Source organism: Caretta caretta, chromosome 14, assembly GCF_965140235.1.
Source record: "Caretta caretta isolate rCarCar2 chromosome 14, rCarCar1.hap1, whole genome shotgun sequence".
In the NCBI taxonomy this organism is placed as follows: Eukaryota; Metazoa; Chordata; order Testudines; family Cheloniidae; genus Caretta; species Caretta caretta.
In genome coordinates, this window is record NC_134219.1 from 15,786,539 (window position 1) to 15,808,739 (window position 22,201).

Below are 22,201 nucleotides of genomic sequence, written 5' to 3' on the forward strand. Positions count from 1 at the left end.
TTAGAGACCTTCATCCCTCCCCAAGTGGGATTTGGTGGGGTTATTCACTTGCTGGTCTGTTTTTTCCCTAGGTTGCAGCCCAATGCTGGGAAAAGGTAGGTGGAATGTTCACGTCTCTCTCTGTCCGTCCGTCTCTCCGTTCAACTCTGCACTCCTCACCTGTGCGGGTGTCTGTGCGTGGCGTGTGTGTACGGGCTGATTGAAAGCTTTGATGGCTGACTAGTGCTGTGAATGGCTGGTTGGAAGAGGGGTCTGATGACAGAACAGGGACAGAACATGAACTCCTTTCTCTCCTTCCCCTGACTGGGCTGCAGGCAGGACCACACAATTGTGGACACAGTGCTCACTGCTCCCCTTTCGGCCAAGATGGAGATCGTGAAAGTGACGGCGAAACATGTCTCTCAGGAAGCTTTCAATGAGCTGAAGGTGACGCCGGGTTACTATACCGTGACCTCTGACCAAGGTAGGAGCGGGGTTGAGCTTATTGACCAAGGCAAAATAGGGGTTTGTGAGGAGGGACCCTCCCAGCTATGCCCTTTCACCCTCTCCGCCTGCGCAGATGCCCACGGGATGGTGGAGTTCCAGGAAGGTGTGGAGCTGGTGGACGTCCGGGTCCCACTCTTCATCAGGGAGGAAGACGACGATGAGAAGCAGTTGCAGGTGGAGGCAGTTGAGGTCCCCATGGGGACAGCAGCGATTGGACGCAGGCTCGTCAATATCACCATAATCAAAGAGCAAGGTGAAGGGGGCGGAGGGGGTGTGATAAGAAATTCTCAAATCTAGGTGAATAGCTCCTAAGGCCAGAAAGGACCATTCTGATCTAGTCTGAGCTCCTGCACAGCACAGGCTGGAAACCCTCACCCAGGGATTCCTGTCTCCAGCCCAGTGATTTGTGTCTGAACTAGATCATCTTGATTTGAAGACAAGGAGGGAAGGAGAATTTCCCAGAGCTGGTCCCTCCCTTCCTGTGCTGTCCTGGCCGGCAGCCCCCATCCGCACTTAGATGGCTCGTGCTTTCAGCAAAAGCCGTCGATCATGAGGCTAGGAGAGACTTTTTAGCTGGGTGTGAAGGGATAACTCCAGATTTCCTTTGTTCCTTTTTTGGGGTTCCTTCTCCCTGACCTTCCTCTTTCACACCCTTTTTTCTTTCTTAACTTTTACGTAATCTCTGAGTGATGCCCCCAATTCCATCTTTCCTCCTGGTGTTTCTTCTTAGAAACTGCGCTGTTGAGACTACCGGATCCTCAGGTCTTTTGCGACAATTTCTTACTAATGTCTTCAACAGTATGGTGGCTTTAAATAACCCAGCTCTATTCAGTTTGTGTGTGTTTCTAAGAAGCCTCCATCAGGTATTTGTTTGTTTCACACGGTCCACCTATCTGACTTCTTTCAGCCAGCAGCATCATCACCTTTCTGCAGCCAGCCTACTCTCACAGCCGCTTCGACCAGGTGGCCAGAATCCCTGTGCGTCGGGAGATCGTGGAAAACGGAAAGTCCCAGATCACCTACAGAACTCGTGATCTCACCGCCAAGGATGGCAAGGTGAGGACTGTGCTTCTTGGTACTGGTGGAGCTGAGCATGGTGGCATGAAACCCAGCAAGCTGGGACCAGTAATTACAGGGGCTGCCACAGCAGAGACAGATCCCAGCAAAATGAATGAATGGTGACTATACTCCAGGGGGCGGTGGGAGAGATGTGACCTGGAGGTCTGAGCGCAGAATGGGGGCCAGGAGCTCTTGCGTTCTCTTCCTAGCTCTGTCCCGCCAGGTTTGCCTGTTGGAGGCCTGGGGTTGTGGCTAGTAAAAATGTCACTCTTTCTGTCATCTTGACCAGCCTGCTGACATGCTTGTGATAATGGACTGTTTGGGAAAGCCAGGATAAATCAGGAAGCTCCCCAGCAGGAATCATGTGCTGGTCATGTCCTGCAAAGCTGCCTGCAGCAGGGTCAGCCTGGAGAGGTCCTGCTGTATAGACTATACTGCAGGAGTGATAGCACTAGAGAAGGGAGCGTGTGTTTGTGTTTATATTACATGAGAATACAGCTGGGTTCCTTTCGGAATCTGCTACAGTACTGAGCAATATTCCATGGCTATGTGGAGGGTTGGGGGGACCACACTAATGAGCTGGATGGATGTGGATGGAGAGGGGGCGGGCATGCTGATGAGACATGTCCTGTGGATGCAGTGTGGGGAAGGACTCAGTAATGAGCCATGTCCCGAGGATGCTGTGGCTAGGGAGTAATACACTATTTAGCATGTTCTTTCTTCTCCTCTCCCAGGACTACATGTTCGTGGAGGGCGACTTGGTCTTCCAGCCTGGGGAGATGCAGAAGGAGGTGCAGGTGGCGCTGCTGGAGCTGACCGAGATAGATGCCCTTCTGCAGAACCGCCAGCTCAAACAGTTTGCCGTGGATCTGCTCAACCCCAAGTACGGCACCAAGATCGGCAAATACCCGCAGACCACGGTGACCATCACCGACCCAGGTGGGTGTGCCGCCGGGGAGCCGTGCTTTTCCTGCATCGCCAGGTTCTTGTGCCATGTGCTGCTGGCAGATTGAATGACTCTAGGCCAGGGAAAGTAGTACGAGGCATGTAATCACTACAGTGAGTCACATCAGTGATGTGTACAGATGTGTGGCCTGAGCTACCAGAGATGCTGCTTTGCTTTCATGGGCGATGCCCTTGTCTCAGCATGCTGCCGGTCTGGGTCCCAACCCCAGCTGCCTGGGGCGGTTAATGAGACAAGGTGGATGAGGTGACATCTTTTACCGGACCAACTTCTGTTGGTGAGAGAGACAAGCTTTCGCGCTAGGGTGACCAGACGTCCCGATTTTCTAGGTATTTCTAGCCCCTGGTATTTGGGGCTTTGTCTTATATAGGCACCTATTACCCCCCACCCAGTCCCTTTTATATTTTCCTGTGTCAGTTCATTCGAGAGCCTAGTGATTGTCTGGTTGCAGCCACATAGTTGTTGTTGGGCATTTAGTGCACTAGATGAGGTGCACCGTCCAGTTGTGATCGGCTCGTGTAGGAACCTGGGACCTTGGAAGGTACGTTGTGGGGGTGTTGATCGTTGTAGCCGTGGAGATATGTCTGCAGATTTTGCATGTTGTGCTGGTGTATTTCAGGATATAGTTTTGGTTCCCCCTGGTGGTCGACGTGCATAGACCGTATCTCCCTCCCAGAGACTGGGAGGAGATGGATCATGTGAATTGCAAACCGAAGTGGAATTGGTCTCTCTGTTTCCTTTCCCTGTGGATCTGGGTGCAGGTAGCAGGGGTTTTGGGGGAGTCGATAAACCACATAGTACTGTCTGCAGCGTTAATGTTTTAGTCCCATGGGGCTCCGTGGGGTTTAGATACCTGTGCAACCACACGTGAAGTGGCCCTTCCCGCATGAGCCAGGCTATATGGGTTGAACGGGAAGCCCTATCAGACAGCTGTGTATTCTCCTCACTTGTTGGGTAGATGGTGAAAATGTCATTATTAGGTATGTACTTGACACTGTCTGAGCGGTTTTGTGGAACTGTGATCCAAAGGAGAAACCATTATTGAAGCAGGATAAAATGCACAATAGAAAAGCCAAATGCTTCCAGAAAGCCAAGCCAAAGCAGCTGGTGTATTCACGGATTCATTTCCGGGGCACAAGCCCCGCATGCATCACCGAAGAGGCAGTGTGGCTCAGCGGCTAGTTTCGGGGACAGGATGCCTGGGTTCTATTCCTGACTTGCTCCGACTTGCTGTGTGACCATGTCACAGTGCCTCTGTGTGCCTCAGTTTCCCTTCTCTGCAAAGTGAAGAGGATACTGATCAGCTCCTCAGGGATGGCTTGAGACCTAATGTAGTAATGGCCGTAAAGCACTGAGAGAGCTGGAGAAGTGGTGATGTAGGTTGTCCCATTCTCACTCCGTCCTGCTAAGGGATGGTCACTGATGCACTCATAGCATTTCACTCTCCCCACTGCAGAGGTTGTAGATGACATACAGATCCCAATTGGCCTGGGCCAGTTCCCTCAGTCTCCCAGAGGCAAGCTGGGTGTACCGCTCAATCCAAACGCCCAAACTCTAAGCTCCAGGAAAATCCGTTTCAACTGGTTACCACCGCCTGGCAAACCCATAGGGTACAAGGTAAGGGCTAAACCGGTTCCTGGGGTGGGCATGGACAGCCCATCATCCTGGGGTGTCATGGCCACTCCAGTCCAATGATCCTTCATCCTGCAGCGGGGGAGGGGAGAGAAGGTGCTGGAAGGTGGGAGGGCATCACGGGCGCATGAGCTTGCATAGAGCTTGATGGGTGGGAGCAGGATGTCCTGGGTGGATTCCCTCCAACCAGATCAAATCTTATTCAAGTCCAGTAAGGGAAAGTCAGCAAGGGGCTTATCTCTCATATGAAGCCTGCCTGTCTGTCTGGTGTGGGGGTGGGTGGGGCTGGGGTGGCCTTGGGGTTTGTGGAAGGGAAAGAACGTGTAGCTCAGGGGAGAGCCAGGCATAGTGCCAATCTTCCCTGCTCACCTTTGTCAAGGAACCTCGACCCTTAGCTCCAGTGTGCCTCGCTACTCCAACCCTCTCCACGCCCCTCCAGTTCAGCCACTGCCCCTCATTCCTTCTCTGATGCATATCCCGACTCTTATTCCCCTCATTCCTTCTCTGATGCATATCCCACGGTCCTTAGCTCCAACATAGCTTTGCCAAGGCACAGGGAACTCAACCTGCAGGACCTGCCTTGCCACCGCCTCTCTCCTGAGCAGTAGCGGCTAATCATGCCTGAGCAGCAGAGCCCACTGGGGACTCAGACATATTTCCCTTAGATGTGAAGTTACATTTCTCCAGCGGGGAAAGGCCACTGTGTTCTCACTGCACTCCCAAAGGGGTGTTGCTAGGGCATGAGGGATTAGCGGGCAGAGCTTCCTGCCAGGGAAAATGGGGCAAACTCCATCATTTAGCACAGAAAGAACTAGCCTAGGCAAAGCTCCAGAAAATGTACCGGAGGGAACAGTCCCGCGCTGGGAGTGGGCAGGACTAGATGGTCAGTGTTGAATGTAGGGTGAACTCCCCCATCCCGTGCAGACTGTACACCACTTATTCTCTCAAAATAGGGCTTCATTGGTGCATGGGTCTTCTCTGACCACTTCTCTGACCATTGCGTCCTGCTGTACAGAACACTCACTAGCCTGCCAGAGGCAGCGGGTTTCATGAAGTTTGCCCCAGCCTGCCAGAGGCAGCGGGTTTCATGAAGTTTGCCCCTGGTTTATAATCGCTCTTGGTGGCAGGGAAGAGGAACTGAAGGAGAATAGGGGAGGGGAGAAGTACTTATGGTTTTCCCTTCGATGGTAGGTGAAGTACTGGATCCAAGGGGACCCTGAGTCGGAGGCCAGGCTGATCAATTCCACAGTGCCATCAGCAGAGCTGAATAACCTATACCCCTACTGCGACTATGAGATGCAGGTCTGTGCTTACAACAGCATGGGCGAGGGGCCCTACTCGGATGTCACCCACTGCCGCACCCTGGAGGACGGTGAGCTGCTCCCCCTGGCTTGTTCCCACAGGCTCGCGTGGTGTTTGTGGGGATTATATCCTAGTGGCCACCTGATGTGGCCAGAGGACACCAAACCCTGTCCCGTGTATTGAAGGCTGATGCCTCATTGGAAATGTCTTCAGGACAACCTGGTCTTTTAAAAGGCACAATCTGGTGGTCTGCACCCAGGCCTGGGAGCCAGGAGTGTTTGAGTATCTGCTACCAGCTCTGAAATAGGTGCCATCTCTGGCTTTGGCCCAGTCACTGAACCTCTCTCACCCTGTGTCCCCAGCTGGGACATCTTAGGGTATGTCTACACTGCCTCTGGGAGTGAGCCTCCTAGCCCAGGGCCACAGACTTGTGCTAGTGTAAAAACAGCCAGGTAGCCATTGCCAGGAGCTCTCTCACATGCACACACATGCTTGAGAGCCCAAGCTGCAACATCTATATCACTCTTTTTAGCATGCTAGCCCAGGGGTGGGCAAACTATGGCCCAAGGGCCTTTTTAAGCCGGCCCATGAGCTCCCACTGGGGAGCTGGGTCTGGCTTTGCCCCGCTCCAGCGATCCAGCCAGGGCACTGGGTCGTGGGCTGTACTATGTGGCTCCTACGTGCTCCAATGGCGCCCTCTGGTGCTCCAATGGGAGCTGCAGGGGCGGTGCCTGCAGATGGGGCAGCGTGCAGAGCCACCTGGCCATGCCTTCACGTAGGGGCCAGAGAAGGGACATGCCACTGCTTCCAGGAGCCACTTGAGGTAAGCGCCACTCGGAGCCTGCACCCCTGAAAGCCTGTCCTGATGCTCCAACCCCGTGCCCCAGCCCTGCTCCCCCTCCTGCTCTGCAAACCCCTCAATCCCAGCCCCGCCCCAGAGCCTGTACCCACAGCCAGGAACCTGCACCCCTTGCTGCACCCCTGCCCCAGACCTGATCCCGCCCTCTGAACCCCTCGGTCCCAGCCCAGAGCACCCTCCTACACCCCAAACTCCTGATCCCCAGAGCCCATACCCCCAACCAGAGCACTCACTGCCTTCTGCACCCCCAACCCCAATTTTGTGAGCATTCATGGCCCGTCATACAATTTGTATTCCCAGATGTGGCCCTCAGGTCAAAACATTTGCGCACCCCTGCGCTAGCCTGCGTCTGTGGACGTGGTCTAGGAGACTCGCTCCCTGGTGCAGTGTAGACGTACCCTTATAGGCCTCATTTTTTTAAAGAGCTGAGCAACCTCCATACCAAGTGATTAAACTCAAGTCCCATGTTTTATCCCATTCTCATCACTTGGGGTAATGGGGATATTCCCCTGCCTTTCCCGCAGGGTTGTTGTGGGGATGAACTGGTTAATGAAGATGAAACACGTTGTGTGAATGTGTTACAAAGTGCTATAGGTCCAAGAACTGCTCAGATCCTCATAAATGGAAGAGTATTTGCTTCTCCGGGTACCAATCTGAACATCTTACTTCATCTTGTATTGCACCAGTCAGTAGTCGGGGATGGCTGTTTTATTAAATCTTGCCATGAAAACAACAAAAAAGCAGAAGGCCCCAAACAAATGGAAACCTGAAATATTGATCACAGGATTCCTATTGCCCAATGACAGCCGGATGTCTTATGAAGCTCTGAATGGAGCTAGAGGAATAAGGGATTTTTTGGTTCACTAGCAATTCTGAAAAATCAAAAGAACAGAATAAAATAAAATTGCGGGTTAATCAAAACATTTTCTTTGATCCCAAATGTAACATCTCACTTGGGTTTCAAGCATTTTTAAATGGTTTTGATTGCTTTTTTTTTTTTTAAATAAAAATGACAGGAAATTTTGAAACCAGAAGTCATTTTGAAATGAAAAATGGAAACGTTTCATATTTCAAGTACTGAGATGAAAGGTTTAGGATTTTTTTTTCCAAAACAATTACGCGAAATCAACATGAATTCATGAAATGTTTCATGGCGTTTTTTTGCCAAAAAAAGGTTTTGATCAAAAAATTTCGCCCAGTTCCTAGTTGGGAACACATCTACCACCGCTAGTGCCCACGTCGTATAAATCCTCTTTGTTAATGTGCTTCTGAATGCTGTGTACCGCACCTTCATGAGTGGCAGTGGAATAGGCGCCCAAGGGGAATGTCTGAGGACGTGAGAATGAAGCATTGGGAAGGTGGCCACATTGCGTGAGACCCAATGGCATGTCTTGTGTCCTCCTATCTCTGGTTTGTGGCTGGCAAGACTCTTCCTTCCACCCAGATACCTTCCTCCAGGGGGCCAATCAGAAAGAACCAAATTGCGGGAGGAGAGGAGAAGACAGTCCATCATGGACACGGGCAGCGATAGGCATATGGAAGGGTCTAGACGCTCTAGGCTCTGTGATGCGTTTTCCAGCACCTTCCAGAGCAACTGGTGTAAAATAAGCATGTGGTGGTACCACTGTCAGTCGGGAGATCTCCCCAGATCGAGCCAGTTGTCCCATCACTCACACCCAGAGATATCCAGCCCTCCCCGCCTGCTTGTTTCCAACCCCGCCTCTTTGTTCTCGTTCCTGTTAGTTCCCAGTGAACCTGGGCGTCTGGCTTTCAACGTCGTCTCTTCCACTGTGACGCAGCTGAGTTGGGCTGAGCCTGCTGAGACCAACGGGGAGATCACGGCCTATGAAGTCAGCTACGGACTTGTCAATGAGGACAATGGTAAGAGAGGGCTCCCCCTTGCCGAATGGTCCGGTAGAGGCGTCTCCATCAGACTGAGACACGAAGACCTTGGCAGAAACAGCCAGCAGCTGTCCCCAGTCATTCGCTGCTCCCACCCTGGAGCCATGAACTGGGGTTGGGAGCAGCCCACGTTACGATGAGTGAGAGAGCAGAGGCTGTTGGGGAGGTGGGTGGTGGTGGGATGCCAGAGCCCAGGACAGAAGTTCAGTATTAAGGACATGATCCTGTGAGGTCCTGAGCACCCTCAGCTCCTGTTGACCTCCTCTGGCTTCAGTGGGCATTGGGGACGCTTCTCACCTTGAACAGTTTAGGAATGATGCCCTGGGAAACCCCCTGCTGGAGGCCCATTTCCCTGTTCGCTTTGGGAGCTTCCCAGAAGTGAAGTTACACCCCGAGAAACAGACACTCAGGATGGCTGACTGCACGACCGGTAACATCACCCGCCTCTGTCCTGGCACCTGCAGCCCAAGTCTCATTGAGACTTTGGCCGTGGGGGGCTCCATGGAGCTCGCCAGACAGGATCTGGGGGGTGCAGTCTGGGACTGTTGAGAGGAGGACGGAGGTAGTGGTGCAATGCAGACACCGTCTGGGAGCAAAGCACAGTGATGAAAGTAGAAGTGAGCCCTGTGAAGCAGGGTTGCGAGGTCTCCCGCTGCCATTCCTAGACATGGGGCCCAAGCCACAAGGTTCAGATGAACAGCCACAATTGTGAAGGGCTCTGTTGGTTTGACCCATTGATACAGGCCAGCTATGAAGTTCAACCCTGTTTGGGGGAGTTTGGATCAGAGGGTTTGCTTCTGGCCCATCTCTAGTCTTTTCTTAGAATGCAATGGCAGGTGAAACCCGCGCTGTTTGTATTGCTCTTAGGAAACAGCGAGACTCCTCCTAAGAGGAGGGGCTCTAGCTCTGCTCGATGCCTGCACCCCAGCACTGCTGACAGTCTTAGAGGCCATGGGGGGCTGATGACTCAGCGATAGCTCAATGTGCTCCTGTGTGAGCTGGATCGAACTCAGGATCTGGTGGGTCCTTCGCTCCCCAGGCCGAGTGAGACTCTCCCGTCAGTCTGTAGCGCCCCCTCTGGATGTGTTGGGAGCAGCGTCAGTGGGAGACGAGGGGGTGTTGGAGGCAAGGATGGTCAGCACGACAACTCGGAAGATGGAGGGGAGAAGAGCTGTGACTGCACGCAGCTAGGCCGCTGGCCGTGTGGCTGAGCTGCATGCACAGTGCAGACACTGCAGCTGCAGTGACCACAAATACAAGAGTGGGTGCGTGTGTGCAGAGGCCGGGGTTGGGGGGTGTCGCTGGGCTTTGTGTGTCTTTTGCTGTTTTCCCTTTCAAATGGTGGAGCAAAGCCGGCTAGTCCATTTCTTCTCTCCCCTCTCCTGCCGTTGTATTGAAGAGAATAGTGTGTGTATGACAGAGGGAGAGAGATGACCTTGCTGGCTGGGTGTGTGCTTCCTTGCAGTTCCCTTTGGGCCCATGAAGAAAGTTCTGGTTGAGGAGCCGAAGAAGCGCATGGTTCTGATTGAAAACCTGCGGGAGTCACAGCCGTACCGCTACACGGTGAAGGCCAAGAATGGAGCCGGCTGGGGGCCTGAGCGAGAAGCTACAATCAACCTCGCCACACAGCCCAGACGCCCAATGTCCAGTGAGTGCTTCTACTGGCCTGAGCGTGTGGGGAGTGGGGCTTGATAACGCTCTCTCCCTCCCTCTCCCTGTTTTAACTCATCGTGTCCACACTAACATGCCTGTCCCCGTGGCATCTGGGTGGGTGGTTCCCCTCTGGCATGGGAGGGACGTGTTTAACGGCGCTCTCTGCTGCCCCTCGCAGTTCCCATCATCCCCGACATCCCAATCATTGATGCCGAGGGCGGTGAAGACTACGACAGCTACTTGATGTACAGCGCGGACGTGATGCGCTCCCCGTCCGGCAGCAAGCACCCCAGCGTCTCCGACGACTCCGGTACGTGCACCGTGTTTTGCAAAGAGCGGTTTATTGGTTTCTCTTGACAGCTTTGAACACCGAGCCTCCCCGGAGAAGGGGACTCGAGAAAGCAAACCAGCAGAGAATCTCCCTTCCAAACGAGGGAGTGATTTACAAGCCACAGTATCAGCACAGATCGTTTTGTTCCTCATTCTGCTGCGAAGGCAGAGAGACATCCCAGCTCTGGGAGGACCATGCAGAGGCTGAGCTGTCACCTTGTTTCTGTGCTGCTGCTCTGGAGAGCAATGGAGGCTCAGCCTCCACCGGGCATGATTGGGTAGGAACTTTGCATCCAGAGGTTGGTCCTCTGCCCGTTGCCATGAGATTAGGGTACAGCACACAGTCCTGACCTCCTAGCTCCTGGGGATGTTTCTTAGTTCAGCCGTTAGGCCAATGAGAGGGACCTTACTGGGGGATGGAGCAGAGACCTTTCAGCTCATAGCAGCTTAAGACCAAGAAGAACCCTACTGGCCCATGGTATCTGGTTCTCTCCCATCGTGCTCTGGGGGGTGTCCCACTGGCTATGTCAGGGCTGCTAAAGTGAACATGGCAGAAGCTCAGCTTGGAATAGCTATTTCAAATGGGAAGAATGAAAGCGACCTGTAATGTGGAGCTGGGGCAACCTTGCAGGAGACCTAGTCTGGAGCAGGTTCGACAGTGGCTGAAATGAGGCGTCCCCTGCCCTGTACTCTCTCTTGGTTTCTCTCTGCTTTGGGAATCGATGCATTCTTGCAGAGAGTAGAGCGTACGTGTTAGGACAGCCCCACGGTGGCCAGCGTTGTGTACACCTGTGAGCTTCATGGAGTGAGGAGGCCGCTCCTGAGCACGGGAGGACAGTTCTACCCAGCAGTGCCTGTGATGGGGACAGGCGTGCAGTGGGATCGCCAACCCTGTTCTCAATCCTGACGGAAATGGGGATGGAGCTCTGGTCTCCCCAGGGCTGGTTGAACCCCCAGTGTCCTGTTCCCTCCATTCTCCAGCGCTGTCCTGTGATCTCTACACAGCAGTAGCCCACCAGCGGTTTGTCACAGGAGGCAGATGCAGCTGCTCCTGGAGGCTGACCCCAGTGTGCTGCAGGTGGCCCAATGGTGGCAGGTTCCCCGCTTTGCCCCTGTAGGCCGTGCCAATGTGAGTACTTAAATTGTTCCAAAAGGCTCCAGGTGGAAATATGTGCAGCTGCTGGGGGAGGACTTGGACCTTCGCCGCATCACCTGGAGGCTCCCAGCTGAAATGATCCCCCGCCTCTCTAGCAGCAGCTGCTTCTCCTCCGACACCGAGGGCCTCCTCCACGAGGATGGCCCCCACTCTGAGCCGTTGGACAGCGACACAGCCAGCGGCAGCCTGATGAGGAGCGGGACGCCCCGGCCCCAACCAGGTGAAGGCCGGCTTCTTCTGCAGTGAATGTCGTGTCTCGTCCTTCTCCGAGCCAAGAGCATGGAACTGAGCCCTGCCCCCTAACATCCCCTCTGTACCCACATTGGTGTTGGCATGAGGCACTGGTCACATGTAGTAGAGTTTGCTTGCAAAGTGTTGTCATGGTCTGTCTGCTCAGGAGAGTGCCAAGGTAACGCCCACCTCGGGCATGGACTGGGAACCTGCTAGGAGCTTGCTTCTGCAATAGGCTCGGACCCTTAGGGAAGGAGCAGATCAAAACCGTGTGAAGCCTGTAAGAACAGCCACGCCTCATCTTAAGTAACTGCTCTGAAGTAAACTCCCCCACCCCCAGGTTTCCAGTGCAAACCTGCAGGACTGTTATTCAGAGAGCAGCCTCTAGGAGATTTCTGCTGCCCATTTGGGTGGTCACTTAAGAGCGGGTTCATAAAGACCGTTAACGGCAGGGTTTGCTTTTCAGGTCCGGCAGAGATGGGCTCCAATGTGAAATCTGTGGGAGCTGCCTCCTTAAGTTGGCATTTCTTCTTCTTTCATTAAGACAAAATATAAACACGTGCTGGGGTCAAGAGATCTGACCGTTAGGACACGTGAGGTTGGACCTTAGCAGCCCCCTGACAAGCTGAGCTCTGGAGTTACCTTGGGCACTGCGGGTTGGTCGGGTATTGTGCAGGGGGTGCAGGTTCCTGTTTGTTTCCCCTGCTGCTGGCTGTGCGGTTGTCACTTGTCCGAAGAGCCAGAGTTATGTTCTCAAACACCTGGAGAACAGGACGAAGCCGATGCAGGAGGCATGGAGCCATGGGCTGGTCCTGATGCCTAGACTGCAGCTGTTGAGACTGACTGAATTCAATCTTTCCCAGAGCATCTGCTGAATGGCCGGATGGATTTCACCTTCCCCGGCACTGGGGGCACCCTGAACAGGACCTTGAATGCCAACTACAACCAGCTGACCTCACACGTACACCAGGAGAGGAGGCTGATGGGCAGCTCATCTCTGACCAGAGATTACAGCACAATGACCTCAGGATATGGTGAGTGTCGGGGGGGGGGACGGGGGGGATTGGGGGCCCTCCCCTCTGCTCCACCATAGCAGGGACCTGTCTTCCTACCCTCTACCCCTTAGAGCGATCTTGGGTCACACCAGCCAGGGGGCTTCCTGTACCTCTACCTCCCAGAGCTCCCCCTCTCCACACAGAGGGCTGCCTCTATGCACCCCCCGAAGGGCACCCTTAGAAAGGGGGGGCTGACCCATGGGCCCCCTCAAGATCCCTGGGAAAGGGGAGGCTGCCTCCATGGGGCCCCCCAGGGCTCTCTGGGAAAAGGGGGTGCCGCTTCCGTGCCTCTTACTCTATCTCCATGGTTACTTTCCAGCTCAAATTGTCTGAGAGTCGGTCTGGCAGTGGGGACGGGGCTGGAGAAGCCCTTTTCATGCTCTTCCTTAAAGCAGCCCTCTCTGTACTGGGGCACCAGCACATGGGCTGCTCTGGCTTCAGATGCCTTCAGTGTTCTCTCTCTCTCTGTCTGTTTCCCACTATCCTGTAGACCAGCCAGGGAGGATTCTCCCTTCCCTACGTGAAGATGCTGGCAGGATGGCCCTGCTGCCCCAGGACGTAGGTGTCAGCAGCAGGGCAAAGGTGAAGGGTTCCTACGCCAGCAATGGCTTTCGGGATTCTATAATCATGACTGATGGGCCCACTGGGATTGCCAAGTATATAGGTACAGCCCACAGCAAAGCCTTGTCCAGTGTCTTCGTGGGTGTCTTCCCACAGTCATGCATCCCATAACCAGCCCATCCACCCGTGAGCTGCCTGCTCCTGTCCTCCATCGGCTTTGTGTGTGCGCTGATCCATGCCCCTGACCCTGGCTGCGCCTCCACCACACCACCTTTCTATTTGCAGGGTTCACTGACCTCGTTAAAGCCATGTGAGCTGATTAACCCACCCCATGCTCTAACGACCTCATCGACTCGCCGTCAGCATCCTGTCCTCTGTGCTCCTAACAAGCCAATTGTTTTCTGTGTCTCTCCACAGGCCTTGGGGGAGAATGTGTGCCCAATGCAAAACGTCCCTCTGAGACACGCTAGGCAGCTGAGTCATGGAGCGCCTGGCACTGAGGTGCTGGAGAATCTGCTCGTCATTGCATCCATTTTCTGCCATGAAGGCAGTGGTTAAGGGATACCCCTTAATTCTTCCCACCCTTTGGTTCTGGCCGTGCTGTTTGTTGAGAGAGCAGGGTGGCCTAATGACCTGAGCATTGGGCTGGGAGCCAGGAGCTCCCAGGGTCTAATCTCTACTCCCCCTTTGACTCACATGAACCTCTTTGCCTCAGTTTCCCCATCTGTAGACCAGGGATAGCAATACTCAGCTCCCTAGCAGCTTGAATCACTTACGGGGACACGAGACTGCGAAGTGCTTTGAAGATGATGGGGGAGGATTGCAAAGGCATAACGGGCAGTTAGGCACCCGAGCCCCACTGAAAGCCCATGGGAGTTGGGTGCTTAACTCCCGTTGATAGTCTCCCCCTTGAAGTGTCACCCTTGATGAGTGGCTGCCGGCATGGAGAGCGGTAGGTCAGAGAGAAGCTGGCAGGGGAATGAGCAGCTAGGTAGGTGAGTGTGTGGAAGGTAGAGGAGTGGCCTGTGGGTTACCAGTGTGGATGTGCGAATGGGTAGGGATGGCTCGTCCTTTGCAGCACCTCTGTGCCCTTCTCTCCACTGGGTGATCCCACCCCCACCCCATCCCCAACGCGCATGCAGCAAGGCTCAGGGCTGTTACATGGCTGCTCTGACTCCCCTTCCCCCTCTCCCTGCACAGGCCTGTCAGGGCAAAGCACACACCCTAGAGTGCATTCCCTCTTCCCCCAGAAGGCCAGGAATCACACTCACTCCCAAGATGTCCTCGAAGCACCCAGCTGCCTGGACATAGTGCTTCAGGGGGAGTGAGTTTGGCCAAGCCTGGCACCAAGCCTGGCCCCAAGCCTGCTGGGGAGCTAAGGGGCTGCCAGAGAAAATGTCTAGATGTTCTCAGCAATCCCTTTGCTTCCCTGGCTGGAGTCAGGGCGTTGCTTCTCTAAGCCCAGAGATTGCAGGACGCCATCGTCAGAACCCATTCGTACACGGCTAGACCCCATCCTGGCCGCTCAGCTCAGCCCCCAAAGCCCCTCAGGGTAGGTTCTCGGCAGATCCGGCCCGTGGTTGCAGAGGACGTTTTGCCGCATTCTCCCTGGACTGTAAGGACCATCACACACTGGGCTGCGTCTGCTTCTTTTCCCCTCTGCCTCTCGCCTTTGAACCCAAGGTTGTGACTTTCCCTCTTTGCATCAGATTCCAGGATGGCCCTGGGTGTCCCCGACACTCCCACCCGCCTGGTGTTCTCTGCGCTGGGGCCCACCTCCCTGAAAGTCAGCTGGCAGGAGCCGCAGTGTGAGAAAGCGGTGCAAGGATACAGCGTGCAGTACCAGCTCCTCAGTGGAGGTCAGTGAGCCCTGTTCAGCTGACAGCTCGGTCCTGGGCGTGGAACGAGTCTTCATGGTACAGCATGGGGCTGGGAGATCTAGAGCGGAACCCAGGGTCCACTGAAGCCAATGGGAGTTTTGCCACTGATTTGAGCAGAGCCAGGATTTTAGGGGGGTCTAGTCCCAGCTCTGCCACAGACTTCTTGGGTGACTTGGGCAAATCATTTATCCTCCTGGCGCCTCATTTCCCCCAGTCTGGACTAGCTCAAACCCTTGTCCCTCCCTCTCCCCCCGCCTCCTGGTGTTGAGGACTTGTTCGCTGACATCTGTGAAGTGCAGTGAGCTATCCAGGTGGAAGGTGATGGAGGAGGGGCCCAAGTCTGATTCATTCAGCCTCCTTGTTCCCTATTACTAATTCTAGTCAGTGTTTAGAGCCAGTCGCCTCTGGACCCTGAGGCAGATGCCAGAGAAACGCAATGGCAAACACAGACGTAGAGTGGCCACTATGGGCTAACTAGCTACCATCCCAACGCTTCCCCAGCGCACCCTCACCCCTCCCTAGCCTGTCGCATTGAGTTCAGTGCTGCAGCTGGGTCTGGAAAGGAGCCAGATAACCCTGCGCTCAATGAGGGCAGAGTACCCAAGCTCGCAGGACTTCTCTAAAGGCAGAGGGGTCCTATCACATGGGTCAGGCTACTGGGGGTTCGGAAGGATTCCCCCATGAACACAAACACAGCCCTGCTGTAGCTGGCCACCTGCACTGTAAGGACATGTCCACTTCATGTACAGGCCGCTGCCAGAGGTAAGAGAATAGGCTTGACGGACGGTTGCTCTGCTCTAGAGTGACAACCCCCCCGTGCTCTCTACTGCGGCTGCAGCCCTGCCGTTGTGACTGTAAGGTGGCACCTGTCTCTCTCCTTCCTCCCCCCCCTCCAGGAGAAGTGCACAGACTGAGCATCCCGAACCCCACTCACAACTCGGTGGTGGTGGACAACCTGCTGCCAAACCACTCCTACATATTCAAGGTGAAGGCCCAAAGCGAGGAGGGTTGGGGCCCTGAGAGAGAGGGCGTCATCACCATTGAGTCCCAGGTGGATCCGCAGAGCCCGCTGAGTCCTGTACCAGGTGAGAGGGCACGGCCCTGGCTTCACTCCCCTCCCGTCTCCCTGTGGCTGGGCAATGAGCCGCGGGGCCCCTAGTGCAGAGGGTTCACACACTGCTCCACTGCCTGGGGGGGTATAGATGCAGGCCTCAGCGTGCGCTGGGGGTCAGGGGCATGGAGGCAGCACCCCCATGTTGAAGTTTAGGCTCTGTAAGCTCCCAGTTGTAGCTCCTTCACTCCCCCTTTAAAAAGGACACCCCCCACTCTCCTTGAATGCTGCTCCCCAATGCACCAGCTTCAGTTCACTATGCAAACAGCTGAGACTCCCAGCCCATTACAGCAGTGACCTGCATAGACCCAGGCTGCTGCTTCTCTCCCCCTCTCCAGCACTGACCTCTCGCTGTTGCTCCTGCAGGTTCACCGTTTACACTGAGCACCCCCAGTGCGCCGGGACCCCTGGTGTTCACTGCCCTGAGCCCGGAGTCGCTTCAGCTCAGCTGGGAGAGACCCCGCAAGCCCAATGGGGCCATTCTGGGCTACATGGTCACCTGCGAGATGCTGCACGGAGGAGGTATGTTCTCGCTCAGGCTGGGCTGGAAACAAGCCATGGGAGAAGTGACAAACTATCCCTTTGCTGGGGCTAAAGCGTAGCATGTCACACCTGCAAACCTGCTCCAGGAACAGAGCCTCCCGCTCTGTTCAGTCCCTGAGCAGCCTTAGTGGGGAGGGCTGGGACTGAGACCCAGCCCTGTACTGAAATGGGGATCTTTCGACAGAGAGCCAGGGATGTCATAAGGGGCGGGATGAGGGCTGAGACAAGAATAAAGTGGGGCAGGGAAGAGGTTGGTGGAAACTACAGGAGGGTAGCAGTTTGGTGGGAATGGTGGTGGGCTTTAAGGAGCCATTGTATTCTATTTCATCATACTGTGTTTCTATTTGGATTAGGGGAACCCAGGAATATCTATGTGGAGGGGGACAACCCAGAAACCTCCTTGACAGTGCCCTACCTGAGCGAGAACATCCCCTACAAGTTCAAAGTGCAAGCCAAGACCACGCAAGGGTTTGGGCCAGAGAGAGAGGGCATCATCACCATTGAGTCTCAAGATGGAGGTACCACATTTCTTGTGTATACGCGGGGGAACAAAACAGAACCTATGGGAGATGGCAGTCATGGGGAGAGCCGGAAACTGGGTCAGGACTCCAGGGTTCTCTTTCCGCCTCTGCTGGTGAAACAATTTCTGTGCCACAGTTTCGCTATCTGTAGAATGAGGATAATATGTATCTCCCAGGGGCAGCAAGGTTTAATGTAATATTTATAGGGGGCTTTAAGATCCTTGGGTGAGAAAGGAGTCTGAGAACTTATTACTGTTACTTTATTGCCAACCTTCTTCTTTTGATGACTGTGCATCCCCAAGACCCAGCAGCCATCTCACGAGGTCCTTCAGTCTCCCAATCTCTCATGAGCATTCTTGATTTCTTTCTTTAAGGGCTCCTACTGGAACAGTTATGACATAACCTCTCCGCCAGTGATGGGTAGCTAGGGGCTCCATGTGATTGAACAGCTCCTGTGACATTCCCTGAACTGACTTTTCTCCTTTTCTCTCTAGGAGCTTTCTCACAGTTCGGAGGGCAGCAATACATGAGAGAGGAAGTGTACAACCTCCCCGTGGAATATAACACCAACACCACCATCAGCCACTCCTCTCTGGAGCCCTACTACACGGGTAAGGGCTTCCTGTCTGGAATGCTTCAGGCACTGGGGATGGGGCAGATTGTTGTATGGAGTCACAGTCATTGGTGTTGCCCAGTGTAAAGGAAGGTGCCTGGTGTAGTGAAAAGTTACAGCACAATCCTGACTGCCCATAGATCTCAGGGTCCTAGCTCTGCAGACATCCAGGGAGGGGCTATTGGAGGGCTCCTCAAGGCTGTTCAACACTGTAGGCTTTCAGCAGGGTGGGCGAAAGGAGAAAGTGAGAGGAAGAATGAACAATTTAAAAAATCATGTTAAATATCCCCATCCCTTCACCCCTGTGGTGCCAAGGGGGGATGATTTGGAGACCCAATAAATTGCTGTCAATGGGAACTGAACCACCACCACTCTGGCCTTGCTGCAGCACTGCCTGCCCTAGTACTGGGTGAATGCCAGTCTGAAATGCACCATGGTTGCATTTCCAAACGCAGCCCAGGTCCCGCGGTGGCTGATGGCCTTCGTGTGGGGTCCGGCAGAGAATTCTGAACCTTTTGATCCCAACGCACCGGCTAGGGCCCAAAAGCTACTGCTCCTCCTGCAGATACCTGCGTGCAGGTCTGACGGTCCGTCCGGGATAGAGCCAGGGCAGCACCTCACGTAGGCCGTCATGCCCACCGCTGACCTGCTCCTCTTGTTGCAGATGGCATGTTGATGACCACCCAGCGGGTGGAGAGCAGTGGCACCCTCACCAAGCAGGTCACCAAAGAGTTTGTCAGCAGGACCATGATGTCCAGCGGAACACTCACCAAACAGATGGAGAGAGAGTTCTTCGAAGCCTGAGCCGGGGAGAGACTGCCAAAGGGGTGTGCGTGTTCAGACTGCAGAGCAGGCTCATGCTCTGGTCAGCTGCCAGGCTCTGGACCGCCGTGCCCACCCAATCTCACCTGGGCATAGAACTGCAGTGGCACTTGACACTCCTTGGAAGCCCACCGCTGTGGAGGCGGCAAGTCAGCGGATGGGGTGGCAAGTGTGTGATTGGCATTTGGAGCTCTCCATTTCTGGGCTGTCCGGCCGAGGATCTCCACTGAGTGATCTGTCGCAGAGGCTTCTCAGTGCAGGGTCATTGGCCAGCCGTTTGTGGAGTCCCGTGTAGTATAATCCTTACCTGCTGACTGTGTGTGTATGTGCTGCCTACCCACTCTCACACCGCTGGCCTCCTGCTGGGAGTTTGACTGCACTGGGCTTTCGTTTGTATTTAAATGTCCCTCTCCCCCTCTGCCTTGTGCGCGACCTGTTATGCAGGGTCATTTTTATTTTCCCAACCTGCTGGCTCAGCCCTGTTCTCCCCCTGTTCATTTCACCAGTGGGAGGCAACTCCACCGTGGTCTGCAAAAGTGCACAGTTCTATTGTTTATAAGCCCGTGTTGCAATGTAGATGGTCAGGGTAATCACTGCATTCCTACCGCACCTGTTTGTGTAAAGCCCCCTGCTGCTAATGTGTGGTACTGCAGTAACAAATGATAGCCTTAATTTGCATAGCATTACCCACAATGCTCTCATGCAATTTTGCTTAACTCTTGTACAGTTTTCCTCGTATATATAAATATATTTTATTATTTTATAAAGAAACCTAGGATCTACAATGAGCATTAAGGACACACAGCTTTTGGGAAACATTTATAATAGCAGGTTTCAGAGTAACAGCCGTGTTAGTCTGTATTCGCAAAAAGAGAGGGAGTACTTGTGGCACCTTAGGATGCATCCGATGAAGTGAGCTGTAGCTCACGAAAGCTTATGCTCAAATAAATTGGTTAGTCTCTAAGGTGCCACAAGTCCTCCTTTTCTATTTATAATAGCAGAGACTGGTTAAGGAACCTGATTCAAAGCCAGTGGGAAAACGCCCAGTGACTTCAATGGGCTTTAGATCAGTACTTAAATCCTCCACGGTTGATTTCTGCAGTACAGCAACCCAACCCCCTACAGCATCCCAGATCAAGGAGCTTGTGTACTGCAAAGCACACAACAGTCCAGTCTTACTGTAGCTACAGCGTACTCTTGGGCAAAGGCCAAGTAAAGCCTGGAGGACTACAAGGGAAGAATCAGAATTGCTAGTTCAGTGGCATAGGATCGGAAGACATGCACTATAAATGGGTAATATTTTTGTTTTCTTGAAAGACCAAGTTGGTCATAAACCTAAGACCTAAAATCCTTATTGGTATCACTGGAGCTTAGGCAGATACCATTGCGTGACTTGTAAAGGCATTTGATCCCCTGCCCAATGCAGAGTATTACATTCTACTGTCATCCAGTAAATACAAGATGATGGCAGAGAGAGAAGTGGGGGCGGACAGTCTCTCTCCTTTAGAGTGGATGAACCGAAACCTCAGCCACATCGTTCTTTCCCCAGCATCAGCCATTCCCAGACCACATCGGGGTAGAGAGCTGTGCTGGAACCCTGCCATGCCTAGTTACCGCTTGTGGCAAGGCTGCGGCTGCGTGAGCCTAGTAGCTCCCACGGTCCTGCTACCCACGGCTGAGGGGCTGTCGTGTGTCTGGCCATTATCCAGTGATCCTTTATTGGCGTTATTGCTGTGTGTCTAGCTCCTGGGTCGATGAGGTATCCTAGCAGCTTGCCATACCCTTTGCTGAGTTCCCTCCCTGCTACTTCCCAACCCAGTGGTGATGGAACCTCTGAACGTTCACTTTCCCTAGGGCATTCGTGGCAATGCTGGGACGAGCTTCTCCTTTCTGTCCCACACGCCTCTGCAAACACTGCAGTGAAGCACTAAGTTCTGCCAGTGGGGTGACTCGTTTGTACGTTTCACTGCCCAACCCTCTCCCCGATGGGTGTCTCTGAAGCAAGCGTTTCTGATCATAATGGATCATACTAACCACAGGGCTTGTGCGCTCAGTTCCGTAGTGTCACATCCAACACCAGCTATGCCAATGTTTAAGATGGTTATTAACCTAAATCCTTAAGGGAAGATTTGCAAAGGCCCAGAGGGCAGTTAAGTACCCAACTCCCATGGGAAGTCAGTGGGAATTGGACACCTACCTCCTCTTTACACCTTTGAAAATCTCTCCCTAAGCCCCTCCAGGCCACTACACGGCATAAGCTGGCTGAACAAGAGCTGAGGCAGCATGGGCCAAAAGCTAGAGCTGTGGATTGGGAGGCAAAACCCCTGACTCATTCCCTGAGCTTTGGCAAGACACTTAACATGCCGGTACCTTGTGGCATATCTGTCAGAGGGGGATGCTAGGGCTCAACTTTGAAATCTACCAACGAGAGATGCTCTTGAATTGCTCCTTGTTTTACATTTGGCTCTGAAGGGGTCTGAACGTGGACTGGTTCAACTTCACCCTCAGCCAAATAGCATGGGAGCTGCTCATGAGAATTTGGGAAACTGTTTCTAGTAAGAATGGCAGCTCCCACCTTTCATGGGTAAAGCCAGTTTTCAAAGGCCGTGGAACAAAAACAATAGCTGCCCTTATTCCCTGGAGGTGTCGTTTGTTTTATTTAAGCAGACTATGGAACTTCTCTGCCTTTCCTTGAGAACCAGGGAGAGCTCACAGTACAGACCATTTCAAGGGCTCAGTCTTGCACCTGCTTCAATGGGAATTTTGCCACTGATTTCCCTGTGAGCCAGACCTGTGTGTGTGGGGGTGAGAGAGAGATACACACATTGTCCCCATTGTGCATGACCATCCTGTCCTAAACTTAGGTGGGACCTGGGGCTAGTTTAGTTTTTGATCTAAATACAAGAAGCCCGGTCTGTTAGAAATGAACCAAATGTGATTTTATATAGCCCATTAGAAATAATTTAGTTACTGAATGAATGTCCAGTTGGCAGTTGCCTTATATTTCAGTTCCTGGCATGGAAGGAAGTATTTTCAGCTAAAGTGGCATTTCACCAAAGCCACGCCATGTTGCACTGTAGCCTCCCTTTGCTGTGCATCACAGTGCTTTGTACTGTAGTTATAACACACTGATTCACTGCCTCAAGAGAGTTCACATAATAATTGTAACCAAAGAGTTAATTAAGTTATCTGGGGCAGAATGCAGCCTGTTAGCTGATCCGAATTCTAACAACCTGCCCTTTTAAAAAGGTTTGTACAGAAGAGCCACAATAGAACATAACCACTTTTTTGTAGCTTTCATCAGATAAGGACAATTGTCGGCATATGAATACTTCTGGTGTGTACCAAGGAAGAGTCTGTCTACAGGTGTTCTGGACCACATGGCTTTATATTGCACTTAATAAACAAGTTTCTCTCTAGTCTGGTTGCCCCATTTATTTCAAAAATTCAGAGATAAAGATTGATCGTTGCACAAGCTGGCAAGGGATGAGTTATGGTGGCTAGGATGTACCATGCTCCCA

General features: G+C 53.3%; 1 protein-coding gene across 5 annotated transcripts in view; it reads left to right on the forward strand.

Annotated features, from left to right (window-relative positions):
- Positions 1-22,099, forward strand: part of ITGB4 (integrin subunit beta 4) — a 58,302-nt gene extending 36,203 nt beyond the window's left edge. For 3 of the 5 annotated variants that reach the window (XM_048818169.2, XM_075119274.1, XM_075119275.1), the window contains 19 exons: positions 72-95; positions 315-463; positions 560-739; positions 1,394-1,542; positions 2,280-2,484; positions 3,966-4,126; positions 5,333-5,513; positions 8,046-8,183; positions 9,670-9,852; positions 10,036-10,167; positions 11,342-11,563; positions 12,438-12,608; positions 13,120-13,293; positions 14,900-15,049; positions 15,967-16,155; positions 16,548-16,703; positions 17,078-17,242; positions 17,740-17,856; positions 18,523-22,099. In XM_048818169.2, the coding sequence (XP_048674126.2) occupies positions 72-95; positions 315-463; positions 560-739; positions 1,394-1,542; positions 2,280-2,484; positions 3,966-4,126; positions 5,333-5,513; positions 8,046-8,183; positions 9,670-9,852; positions 10,036-10,167; positions 11,342-11,563; positions 12,438-12,608; positions 13,120-13,293; positions 14,900-15,049; positions 15,967-16,155; positions 16,548-16,703; positions 17,078-17,242; positions 17,740-17,856; positions 18,523-18,662 (2,986 nt within the window). In that variant the 3' untranslated portion in view covers positions 18,663-22,099. The remainder of the gene's footprint in view (positions 1-71; positions 96-314; positions 464-559; positions 740-1,393; positions 1,543-2,279; positions 2,485-3,965; positions 4,127-5,332; positions 5,514-8,045; positions 8,184-9,669; positions 9,853-10,035; positions 10,168-11,341; positions 11,564-12,437; positions 12,609-13,119; positions 13,294-14,899; positions 15,050-15,966; positions 16,156-16,547; positions 16,704-17,077; positions 17,243-17,739; positions 17,857-18,522) is intronic. The other 2 variants (XM_075119276.1, XM_048818166.2) reach the window with 2 other exon arrangements.
- The last annotated feature ends 102 nt before the right edge of the window (positions 22,100-22,201 follow it).